The 13,284-nt window shown below is 37.3% G+C and overlaps 1 protein-coding gene across 2 annotated transcripts; it reads right to left on the minus strand.

Annotated features, from left to right (window-relative positions):
• Positions 1–406: 406 nt before the first annotated feature.
• On the minus strand, positions 407–7,887 carry LOC130554927 (uncharacterized protein KIAA0040). 2 transcript variants are annotated; one of them, XM_057334838.1, is made up of 2 exons: positions 7,662–7,887; positions 407–3,654 (listed from the first exon to the last, which is right to left on the minus strand). In XM_057334838.1, exon 2 carries the CDS (start codon positions 3,145–3,147, stop codon positions 2,809–2,811), a length of 339 nt encoding a protein of 112 aa, XP_057190821.1. In that variant the 5' UTR covers positions 3,148–3,654; positions 7,662–7,887; the 3' UTR covers positions 407–2,808. The 2 variants fall into 2 exon arrangements, with proteins under 2 accessions (XP_057190821.1, XP_057190822.1); XM_057334839.1 differs by lacking the exon at positions 7,662–7,887 and adding an exon at positions 6,522–7,655.
• Positions 7,888–13,284: the final 5,397 nt, after the last annotated feature.

Consider the following 13,284-nt stretch of genomic DNA (forward strand, 5'->3'; position numbering starts at 1 on the left):
ACTTTTTCTTGTCTTTGACTCTGTGGGATAAAAACATAATGGAATTAAGGGCTATCATTTAATCTCACATCTAGTCATGTGGAAATGTGTGTATCTTATAGCTGAATCCATGAGACTATACTAAACACATTTTAAGACCTAAAAGTTTTGTTGAAGCAGACGCTGTACAATTACTGCGGATTGCGTAACTGTAGTCCAAAACAAAAATATATCGAAATAAGTGGCAACTCCTTATATTATTAGATATATTTATGTTTTGCAATAATGAAATATATTAATAATGTTATTATATACATAAAGAGATATATTAAGAGACCATTTCAAAGACAATTTTCAGTTTTTTTTATTTACTATTATTATTAATATTTTTGTTTCATTCTGTGAACAATATTTGTAGCATTTTTTTTTATCAAAATATGTCAAAATGGCAGAAAAGAAAAATTAAAAGCCCCTTTATTGTTGGTTTCTACGCTACAAAAAATACAGAATTTGACAGTTTTATTCTACGGAATGTTTGCATATTTTTAAAATGCAGTAAAAAAATGTTCTGTTACAGAAATAAATGCAAATTCACAAGTTTGGTGTAAAATAACATGGAAAACGTGTAATTTGTTACAGCATATTTTTGAAAATATTATATATTAATTAATCTATTTAAGATCAACCAAAAGAGAAAAATCCATACACTCTTTTTTTCAGTAATATAATAATAAAACACTTTCTTGGAGACATTTTGGAAAGGGTTTAGCCTGCTCTTATAGCTTGAACAGTCATGGGCTGAATCATTATTTTGAATAAGGTTTGTTGCATATCCTCTCTCCTCCCTCTTTCATTGCATTACTGTGAGTTGGAGCATGAGACAAAACAAGATCTGTCTGGGTGGAGGGAGTAGGCCTGTGGGTGTGCTCTCAACCATCAGCCGGGGGAGATTTTCCGTTACAGCCCTCCGCTCTGCCTCCTAACGCCCGGGGCTGTTATGCGATGGAAAACTGCAAGAGGGTGTGTGTCTGACCATGGCAGAAAAATCTTCACAAACTCACACCCATTTGTCAATAGAGAGATACAAAAGACCAGTCACACCTTAAACCGTATAACAGTTCTGTAGATCCCTGCTTTTTGATTCATTTGAGAAACATCCTTTAAAGATAATAGATAAGTCAATGATCTGAGCTCCAACACAAGAATATAAATATAAAAAATATATTTTATTTAATTTTGCATGTTTAAAAAAGAGACAAAACTGAAATATCAGCATGCATCAGTCATCAGAGAAAAAAATAAATGGTTCTTCATGCAAACTGTCATTCAAACCATTCGCATGCAGAAGTGGACCGGTCAAAGCTTTGCCATCACACGTGCTGGACATTCACACAGCAAACACAACCCGTTGTCCAAACAAAGAGACTTTTCTCCTTTATCCAACCGTACCAGAAATCATGTATACAATGAATTATTCAATTGCGGTTTAACTATGAAAACTATGAAAAAACGCGACAGTTAAAAAAGTAAAAATGGTTGAAATGATGAATCTTATGCATGACTTCATGACACCCATAATCACAATGTGTTGAAATCCCACATAAACATCTAATTATGAAGCTGGAAAACAACCAAACGTGTGCAAGGTGCGAGGAGATCAAGGTTTGTTTATCAGCAGCTTCAATTACACACAACTGTGATCATGGAGTTTCTGTAAATGTCTGAAAGTTCATCCGTTTTGAGCTGGGTGTAATTGTCTTCGCGGTGTTTCGAATGAAAGCGTTTGGGAGAAGGTGATGAGATAAGTGATATGGAGGTGTTGATCTACTGTCTAATGATAAACTCATTCTGATGTGTCAGGTCAGCTGCTGCAGTTATTTTCGTGACTGTACACGAGGGCGTCAATCTAGTCTTCACGTTGAAGTTAAAATGTCTCATGAAGATTAAATGTGGGTGAAAATATTCTGTGGGGATGTTGGTTGTTGCCCGTGTTATTATTAGTTGTTGTTAAGTAATTAGTTACTGTAATTGAATTACTTTTCCCTTGGAAAAGTAAAGTAAGGGATCGCTCTTATTTTTTCTGTACAGTTTCTTCTGATGTAATTGAACGAAATACTGTGTTATATATTCAATAGTGGAAATGACAGCAAAATTATGAGTCTAACTTTAAAACGTACGCTTTAATGTATCCGTCTCACTTTTGTATACTTTGGTCAGTTAATAAGAATCATTTATGTAGTTTTTATTATTTGAGTATTTATTTGAATGAATGTTTCATGTCTATCCTTGAATCAATTCTAATCAAGGCTGATAGAGGATATAGAAAGTAATTAGTAATTAGTAATTAAATACTTTTTGGAGAGAGTAATTTGTACAGTAATCTAATTACACCATTGAATATGTAATTAGTAACTAGTAATTCATTACTTTTTCAGAGTAACTTACCCAACACTGGTTGTTGCTAGGCGATACCTTTGGGAATGCTCATATTTAAGATTTGCCAACTCATAAAGGTGATGTAGAAATCGCTGAAATACCTCCTGATGCTAATGTTAATAATATTTCAAGTTAAAGCATTTCTAAGCAAAAAAGTCATCTTCATAACCACATACAGAACATATCACACGTTCATTGACTTTTACCGTAACTCGTAACGCAGATAGCAAAAATAACGTGGAATTAACGTTGTGTCAACGTTAAATGAATCATCTTTTCTATCTGTCATTTCTCCTTTGTACATTCAGGCACGTTTTTTGTCAACACGGCTGTAACGCAACACCTCTGTACCTTTGCTGTACACAGATCAATAAATACAAAACGGTTCATGTTTCACACCGTAGTCAGTGCTAATCTTTCATTAGTCAAAGGATCAGTTTTAACCGATATCCACAAGTCTTCGTCGTTTTGGTCGCCATTTTTCTTTCTCTTCTTCTTTTCGGGTTTCGGCTCCGTGACTGTGGCCTCACCTTTACAACAGCAACAACACAGACATCCGTCGCCCCGACGACAGCAACAATAATGACAACACACCAGCAGCGACGTCAAGATGACAACCAGAGGCAGAGTCAGAAGAACGGCCAGGCACACTGTGTTATAGACGCTTTGGTTGTGCTTGACTAAAGCGAGGTTCCATACATCATTGAAAAACTGCAGAATCGCCTCCTTCATGGTTCAGCGAGAGTCCTTCGAATCTCTCTGGGGTCCCTATGGAGATCAGATCCGATGCGGCCCGAGAGATACTGCGAAGATCAGATCAAACCACAAATTCGCATTGGGATTTTCTAACTAGTGATGGAGAATTGAGATAGTTATGATACTGTTCAGTGTTGGGGTTGATGTGGTCCCATCTTAAGAAAATCTCGCGAGCTGGTTTCGTTGAATGATGGATGGACAGTTTCAAAACCCTTGATGTACACGCTTATTCCTTTAATCCCAAACGATTGCACTTATCTGACAGACGCTTGCCTTTGGGTCTTCAGAACAAAGCATTGTTTATGAGATGATTGGTTTTGAAATCGCAGGCTTTTGATGATTCATATCTTGTGTCTGACTACCGAGACCGTAGGTTGTGTTTATACTGGGTGGATTCTTTAGCATCAGTCCAACTGGAGAACACAACTCTATTTTAATCCCTTCTGCCTCGAGTCTCACAGATGTGATGGAATGAGGACATTTCTGGAAAGAGAGAGAGAAAATGAACTTGTAAGATGGAGCAGAAGTTGAGTGAACTGTGGATGCAGTGCCTCTGTCTGTCCCGTGTGTCTAGACTCTCATCAGTATTGCAGGAACTAGTGCTAAGAGTCAAACCAGGTTGAGTAGGTCATGATCTAGTTCTTACTTAAATACATTTTTGAATATGAAATGTGAACAATATTAAAAAATGCGCCATACTCGTAAACAAATACATGTAATTAATTTAAAGCAGCAGGCTGTGACTTTTGGCTCTCTATCGCCATCTCTGTTTAAACATAAAAGTGTAGGTAACTTTACGTACTTAGATTTACATTTCTACGAGTCAAATGACATGAAACTGACATTTTCCACAAACAGCTCAAATAATACATCATTACAAAGCTTTGGAGACAGTTTTGAACAAAAATTGTATGTACTTGCTCAATAACTGATTTCTATTTTTTTTTCTTACATTTACTTGCTGAATGCAATTCTTTTTTAATTTCTAGTTAGATTTAGTTCATTAGAGTAGTGTGAGTTTTCCATTTATGTTACATTTTTAGTGTGGTTATTTTTTTCAGCTTGGTGTTGAAACACAAATAACCAAATAGCATGCGCTCTATGAATTTCAATTGCAACTTACAATATTGCGAAATAAAACACAAGGAGAGAAATTACGAAAACAGATAGACATCAACATACTACAATACCGAGAAGTTAAAAGATAAGTTCCGAATAAATACATCAGTTTATTGAGAACGAAGACAAGTATGATTTTAGACATGATTTCAAATATGAGCTAAAAGTGTGATACGCATCTGCATTGTGCCACACGGTATTCACTCGTTTTGAGATTTAGCCTTTCAGACACAAAGTGTTGCACAACCGTAGCTGTGCATGGTCCATGTGCGCAGTAAGTTCAGTAACTTCCTGTAGACTATTTCATAACAGGAAATCACTTACTTCAGCTTTTGCTGTGTGTGAACAAACCTCCAAAAATGCTTTTAAAAACGGTTTATTCATTCAAGTTTATTCATGTGTCCTAGTATACAGTTTTCAACTATTTTATCTTCTGAGGAAAACACTTAAAACTAGAAAAGTCAAAGTGTATTTTTAATATATCCTTGTTCTCAATCTGTTGACTGAGATAAGCTTAAAGGATAATGAAGTATACTTGGCTTGTAGTTGCATCTTTTTAACTACCATGTTTATAATGCATGCGTTTATACATGTTCATATAATAACATTATAATAAACACTGTAATAACATATAAATGGTAAACTACAATATACATTTTATTTGAAAAACTTGGAAGAAAAAACTACTAAACTAGCAGTTTTGCTGAGCACATACTTCAAAGTGTGCTAACTAAATGCATGAACTAAAATGTGCTACAAGTATTGAACTAGTAGGCTACGGAGTATAGTTCACTTGCAGTACAAACGAAAAAAACTTAGTAGGCTACTAAACTTTAAGTATACTGTAGTTTACAACTGTTACTCTTAGGCTGCGTCCAAATACCCCTTGGCCTTGGCCACTTAAGAGCACGTACACGCGACAGGAAGTAAGAGTGCAAGTCTGTCCAATGTCATAAAAACGCCAAAGTGTAGTAGTGCTCTTAACACACACTAAACCCACACTTTCTTCAATACCGCATCCGAGCGGTATTCAGGGCTAAGTGTATCCCATTATGCATCACGTTCTGGATATGAATCATGAGGCTTTTTGCTCGGGTCTCGTGAGATGTTGCGGAAAGCTTTCCAGTGTATGTTACACTACTACTTTTTAAGGTTATATCTTTAGCTATTCTGTGTTTGGCTAACGTGTTTTTCTTTTGTTTCTGTTTTTTGGGTACAGCTGCTTTGATACAATACAAATAAAGCACTATAAACATAAATCGGACTTGACTATAATTAGATATTACATATAATTTCGTAGTAAAACGTAAAGTGTTACACATTTTATTGGTGAAAACTCCAGAGTTATGTATTTTGTAAAACTGCTTTTTATAACATAATAAGAAACACCACATTAATTACATGTTTGCACTTGCTAAGTGTGTCCCATCGGGTTAGAAATAACATGCTCACTTGGGATCTTCACGCCCACTAGAACACTAGGGCCAAAAACAGAAAATACGTCATGAAAGTAGTCAAGTGGTCAAGTGCAAAGACCCCCAAAAGTGGGGGTATTTGGACGCAGCCATAAAATACGCTTCAAGTATACTTTTATAAACTTAAAAGTGTTCCAATTTAGTCCTAAGTAGTATTGAAATACAGCAGTACACTTACAAGTACGAGTGCAATGATAAAAGTATACTTACAAGATAAAGTAAACATAAAAATATAAACTGTACAAAATTAACCAATTTCAGCTGTCTTTAAATAAAGTTAGCTTAGTAAACTAGATTGTTTAAGTCAGTTCAATATAATTTAAGCTCATTTGATTCAACTTTAAAAAAATTATAAAGCTGTTTAACTTAACTTTTTTTACAGTGTAGGCCTACTTGACCTTGGGAGGGTAAATGTGGTTGTTAAAAATGAAAAATATTTGGAATGGAAATGAAGAGTTTGGTTCCAAAATGGAACCACTGGTTTTCGAAAATCATGTTTTTATTATGTTATCATGTTTTTCTTGTTTTATCGTGTTAGTTAGCTGTATTTTTCAAAACAAACCAACTGCAGTTTGATTGATATTAGTTGGAACGCGCAATAAAAAAACATGATTTTTGACTAATTTTAAAACCGGAGTTAGCTCATTTTGGAACCAAACTCTTCAAATATTTCTAAAACAATGCCTATTTAATAAAAGTAATAAATCATAACAAATACACTTAAGTATACTTCACAAAATCAAATTAAGTACATACCATTAAGTCCTCTTCAAGTTTGACTTGTACAAGTCGAGACCTGTAAATCAACATACTGTAACATGTTTCAGTGGTAGACCACCAGAGCATGCTTTCACATGTACACCTGCAGTAATAGACCTATATTATCTCATCTCCTCTTAAATACAGATTACAAAAAAGCCCGGCACGGATCTTTTCTGTCACTGACTTCAGCAGCACAAGCGTTGCGAAGAATCACATACTGTACATCCTCGCTTGATCTATAAAGGTAAACAGGAAGACTCTCTCAACTTCACGCAAAACCAGGATGAAGGACTGTTGTTACATTACAGGACAAACCATTTGAACCTGTTTGAACCAAAGTCAGTCTCCAGTTGCTGTACCCAAACGATCTACATCCAAGATGCCCAACGAATATTACATTTCCAAGAGAAATGCTGGAGCATGCTTAACCTTTCACAAGACAAGCGAGAACATTGTCTTAACGCAACCCGTCCCCCAAGGCACTTTCTTAGTGTTTGAGAGAGAAAGAGAGCCAAAAAAGCTTGGGTTTAATACACGGTAGCTGCTTAGTTTAGAAAAACAATAGCATCCATCCTAAAACAAAGTTACAGCGTCGGCCTCGTATTCAAAAACTCGCCTGCTGCCAGACCTGTTGTGGAAATATTTATAAAAGTAGAGAAGCTTTAGAGAGGCGGTATAAGCCTCAACCTGCCCGGTTTACAGTATATTCATGAAAGATTGTATCTCCTGCCTTCCTCCTCCGGTGATGTCGTATTTTGAATACTTGAAAGAATCAAGTTCACTAAACAGAGCAGCAATGCAAACAGAATGAGATTCATCACATCTTTCCCAAGACTAATCTCACAAAGGTCAACAGTTATTTAAGGCATATCCAGAAATATGCTCTCGTCTTCGACGGTGAAACTATTCAACATGTGCAACGCATCGCAACACCAAAAAAAGGCATATTTCTCAACATGTCCACGAGCTTCTCCATTACACCCAATGTCGGTCACAGCGATGGAGGAACGCAGAAGTTAAATGGGCAGATGGCCTGAGTCGAGTTAGCTGTTCTCACCCGCGCCGCATGTGACAAACAGATGCTCATCGGGCCAGTAATCCATCATTTCTCAGCACAGCAGTATTAAACCTTACCGGCTCAGATCAGGGCCAGACGTCTCTCCCCAGGTCTCATTTCAACTGCACAGCTCTGACAGCACGCACGGCTCATATCCACCGCTGTACCTGGACTCGGCATGCAAGAGGAGGAGTTGAGTCACACGTTCTCAATCTCCCCGGGCCGTGCAGTATAAGAAAGAGCTCTCTGTCTGCTCTCCGGCTCTGTTGCCTGACACGCTGCATTCTTGTGGTTGTTTTATACACTCTGGTTCCCTGTGATGTCACAGGAGGAAAGAGGGCGGGCGTGTTTACAAATCACACAGGAACACAGCTTTTAAGCAACTCTGAGAGTGAAGAAAGGAACTGAAATAGGTGGAGGGCGAGAATCGTTGCTTTGCCAAACGCTTTGATGGTGTGCACATTTGTTGCATTTTGTTAAAAGTGAAATACAAGGAAAAATACTTTACGGTCAACGGAAGAAATAAGTCCATCTAACAAATGTTTTCATTATTGCGGTATGTTTGATTTATAGTTTGTAACATTTAGAGAGTAAACTTTGAAAATGCCACTTTGCCAAAACAGGCCAGTGGAGGAAAATGGCTTTGAAAGGAAAATAGCTTTGCTTTAGATACGCCACAACTACTTTTGAGCAACAAAATATAATGAACAGCAAATTATTGCTAAAGGTTCTGATGCGGTTTGTTTCTACACTGTAAAAACTGCACGGTTGGGGAAACAATATGCAAATGTTTTTCATAGTCATGTAAGTCAATTGTCACATCCATAACGGTTCATATTTCTCATAAACGGACACATGAAAAATGAAATAAAAAAGCTATTTTATGGGCTACAAAATGATATCCCTTCTCCATGCGTTTTTGTATTATTGCTTCTGGTTTGTGTATTTTAATTCACAAAAAAGTGCGTTTTTTTCTCGTTACATCCATAATTGCCAATTTGTTACATTAAAGATATATTTCTACCTGATTTGATCCGGTCAATGATAGCGTAGTCAGGCTGAATGAGTCATAGTGAATATTTTCAATAAAGCTAATTGGTTAACCTGACAAAACATTGTACAATGAAAGAACAATGAAAACCAAAGCAGCATTTTACAGTCAAGTCTTTCAAGCGTGGAAAAGAACGAGAAATGCAGAACTGAAAGTTTATTTAAGTCACAGTTAAAGCATGACCTTCTCTTAGTCATTGAAGTAAAACAGCAATTACCAACACTGCATTAAACTAGATGTTTCCAAAGTCATATAGCTAAAAATAGAGTTTTAATAAGCACAAATTCCTTTTTTAACCCTCCATTTATTTTCAAACTACTAACTTAAATTGTCTGGTTTCTTTATTGAAATGAAATAGAGAAGGCTTATCTGGACCGCACGTTGCAATGAGCCTTCTACCCGACCGGGTCTGTGTCAAACTTCTTGTCTCTAGGTGAGGGTTTTTATTTTTTTCGCGCGTGGACACAACTTTAACCTTCAGATTTGTTCATTCACTCTCAGCTTTCAAACCTAAAAGCTACAGCGCTATAGACGTCCGTGTTGTACTAAACAGAAGGATGCAAACTTGAATGATCTCTCTCTTTTCCATCGTCTTACTGTTTGACGTCATGTCGTCTGATTGGATCCTTCAGAAGCTGCACATTACACATGATCCCGACGGCACAGAATGTGCTTGAGAAACAAGGGTGTTGGGTTTGTGAGCAGCGCTGTACTAATGAAAACTAAAGCAGCGAGCCTCTGAATCCAAATATAGTCCAGAGCGTTACGAAGCAGCCAGAGCCGTAGCTCATGAGTCATTCTTATGAAATGTATCAGAGCGGCGCTATGAAAACAAGAGGAGAGACCTGAGAACTTGCTCTGCTATGCCATACATGGACCTTCCCCACGCTGGCACTTTAGAAATCTAAATGGGTGATTTACAGTCAAATTTGACCCTTTCGTGAGGTCACGTGTTTGCATTAGTTTAATGCATTGCATTCCGGCTCAGTACCATACCTTTCTCAAAACAAGGAACTCAGCGTGAAAGCGTGTAAAGCTAACAAAAGTTTCAGTTTCATACATTTGTATGAAACGTTGAAATTGTACTTCCTGTCCCCACCCAACACCAAACCCACCCACTTTGAGCCCTATTTATAATACACTATTTACATTGTGGTGTGGAAAGTAATGAGTAATGAAGCATCTAGAGTTTTTGCTTGAAACATCCCAGCATAGGTTCATAACTTCGTTGGACTTGTCCACTTTCGACCCCCTCTTTGTGTATGCATGTGTGTTTCTGCTTTCCCTGCCTTATACAATCAACTCTATTGTAATAGATTTACTTTTGGTCAGAAAAAGGTCAGCCTACACAATTTCCTTATTCTGTCTTGTCTGTTTCTTTGTAATGATATTTTGAATATTCTGTTATATAATTCCAAAGTATTGACTCACTGCTTAACTAACCACAGTGACAATTTAGTTATTTTAAAATACAGTCTAACAACGCCGTTAAGAGTGATCACACTGAACTGACTGATTGCTCTTTTCCATATACAGTGCATGACATAGGTTCTGTCATTCGGAAACATGGCTTTTCCTATCACTGCTATGCGGATGATACACAACTCCACCTGTCATTTCAGCACGCCTGAGTGACATTTCGCTCTGGATGAAGGACAATCACCTGCAGCTGAACCTTGCAAAAACTGCTTGTAATCCCGGCCGACCCAAAGATTCATCCCAACCTCTCCATTCAACTAGGCTCATCGACCATCACACCTTCCAGGACGGCCAGAAACCTGGGAGCGGTGATCGATGATCAGCTAAACTTCACAGATCATGTTACCAGCACCACCTGGTCCTGTAGATTCATCCTCTACAATATTAGGATGATTAGACCTTTCCTAGTCCTAGTCCAGGCTCTTGTCCTGTCCAGACTGGACTATTGCAATGCGCTACTGGCTGGACTTCCAGCTTGCACAACCAAACCTCTACAGATGATCCAGAATGCAGCGGCGAGTGGTCTTCAATGAACCGAAGAGAGCGCACGTCACTCCTCTCTTCATATTGGCTCCCTGTAGTCGCTCACATCAAATTCAAGCCTCTGCTCCTGGCCTACAACACCACCACTGGTACCACCAAAAAAAACTAGCTTTGTATACTGTGGTGGGCTATATGACACCAGTTTTACTGCACTTATGCGTTTGGTTGTCCTGCTGTTGTTCCAATTCTATTCTTCTATTGTTTACCTCATTTGTAAGTCGCTTTGGATAAAAGCGTCTGCTAAATGACTATATTTAAATGATTTGTGTTCAGCTTGGACCATATTCAAGCAGAAACACATAAGAGTTTACAGTAACGCACAGTTAAAGGCCTCAGGCCTATACTTATTATTGGCTTTCACGCCCTAAAGGGCACTTCTGTGGTTTCAGACCACATGTTGTGACATCTTGATAAAAGAACAAAAGCGTGACCATGCCCATTGCAAGACGGTAGGTAGAGAAATTATGCCTGAGACCATTCATTCCAACATGAAAGCTTGCTTTTTCACTAAGAGCTTATTCTTCTTGCGAAAGCTTTTTTGTATCCTCGAGTTGAAGTGTGCCCTAGAAATATCCAGCAATTTCCTGTCAGCAAATGGTGTGTTTCACAGAATAGTGTGATATGACCTTATTTCCTGCTTTGAATGACTACTTGGCACATTTATGACATATTTCCACGCTCTAATAAAAATAATGACAAACTGACGTTTACTCGTTTAAAGAAGAAAAGTTCATATTTTAAAGTCTAAATGAACCATGAAAGCTAATCCTATTCTCAGTCATATCTTATTAAAAAAGAACTTCAGACAGATAACGTAATAATAAGTTTGCTGTAAACATAATCTCAAGTGCTTTTCTATATAAGCAGGACAAAAGACATCATGCTTCAAATTCAACATTCGCAATTTAAAAGCATGCAACTGTGCTCCTGTACCTCGATCTACATCACCGTTCAAAGGTTTAAGACCACTTATTTCTTAATATTCTTTTTTTCTGGATTGTACACTGTAAAAAACAACTAGTAGGATTTATGCACAGGATTTTCACACAGGTTTTTGCACAAAATTTGAGCACATTTTACTAACATTTTTTTTGTAAAGTTTTCCCCACACAGTTTTGTAAAGTCAATTTTACTTACAAAACGGTGTGCAAAAACTTTACGAAAATCTTTGAAGTAAATTTCACTTTAAAAAACTGTGCAAAAACTTGCATAAATAACGCAAAAATGTGTAAATCCTACTAGTTGTTTTTTACAGTGTGTAATAATAAAAAACTTATCAAAAACAATAATGCGATGATAAGAATTGTGTTAAAAAAACTAAAACAAAGTATCCTCAAAGTAGCTGCAATTTGCTTTGAATTTGCTAATTCTCATCTTATCAGCCAGTTTCTTCTGGTCTCACATTAAGCTGCTTTTCAAACATTTTTTAACATATGATATTATTGGCTGCTTTCCCCCATTATTCAGTCCAAATCATCCATCAAAAAAAAAAACTTTATTAAATAAAATCTTGGTTTTCTAATGAAGAAAATGATTATTGTTTTCACAATTGTATTTGTCTATAAAAATAATTTCAAATGTATGAACGGTAGTGAACATGGCAAGCAACACCAAAACTGTGAAAGCGTATTAAATGCATTGTAAGTTGCTTTGCATAAAAGCATTTGACATATGCATACAGTAAAATAAAACACATTTAAATGTACTAGCCGTTTTGTTTCATTTCTCCGTTCCACTGACCTGCCAAAGCGTGCTAAAACAAACTCTACCATTTAAAACACTTCTATTAAAAAACACTTTTACTCATTCTGGAAAGCTACTGAAGAATGCACCTTACCTGCGGTCGTGCATTGATTTCTGGTGTACCTCCAAAACATTTGCATCAACTGGAACTCCTTTGCTTCTGTTGAAACCATTCCAGACACTTGAACTTGGTTTCTCATTTAACAGCAGCGTGTGTGTGTGTTGCTGTTACGGAGTCCTCTGTCGACAGTCAGCCGCCCAGCCTCTTATTTTGATGTCAAGCGTGATTAGTTTGCAGCGTTCAGTGACTTGTAAAGATTCGGGGGGTGGTGTACTCTGCCTACTTACATCAAACTCGCCCTAGGCAAGCGGCATGGACCAAGAGAACTGATAAGAGAATCCAAGGCCTGGGGTTTAACAATTTCAAGAGTCCTTTTAGTTGGCAATCTGTGTCCATGAAGTTATTATCAGGGTAGTTGTGTTAGTACCTGGGGCACTGCTGTAATCCCTACATGGTTAAAGAAAAAGTGCAGAAAAATGGGAAAATCACTGCTGCTTTAACATAAGTCTTCTGTCTAACCGCTTCACATGGAAAGAAGGTCATTATAGTCATGGCTTTGTCACAAATAAAGAGGATTTTTTTGACGTCTCTGGAGCACAAATGAACACCTAGCAGTCTAATGGAAAGTACAGCACAAATAAACGGCATATAAAGTCTCATCACCATGCAACCGCCGATGATTCTGTTCCCATCCATCACAAAACGCATTCCCTATGCCCACCTTACTTTTTTTATAAAGAGTTTATGCACCTCCACAGTGTGTCAGGTCTGGTAGTGAGAAAATATTCCTTTTTTCAGGATTTTTGAATGAATAAAGTTTGTA

The sequence above is a fragment of the Triplophysa rosa genome, linkage group LG5 (assembly GCF_024868665.1).
Source record: "Triplophysa rosa linkage group LG5, Trosa_1v2, whole genome shotgun sequence".
Taxonomy (NCBI): Eukaryota; Metazoa; Chordata; class Actinopteri; order Cypriniformes; family Nemacheilidae; genus Triplophysa; species Triplophysa rosa.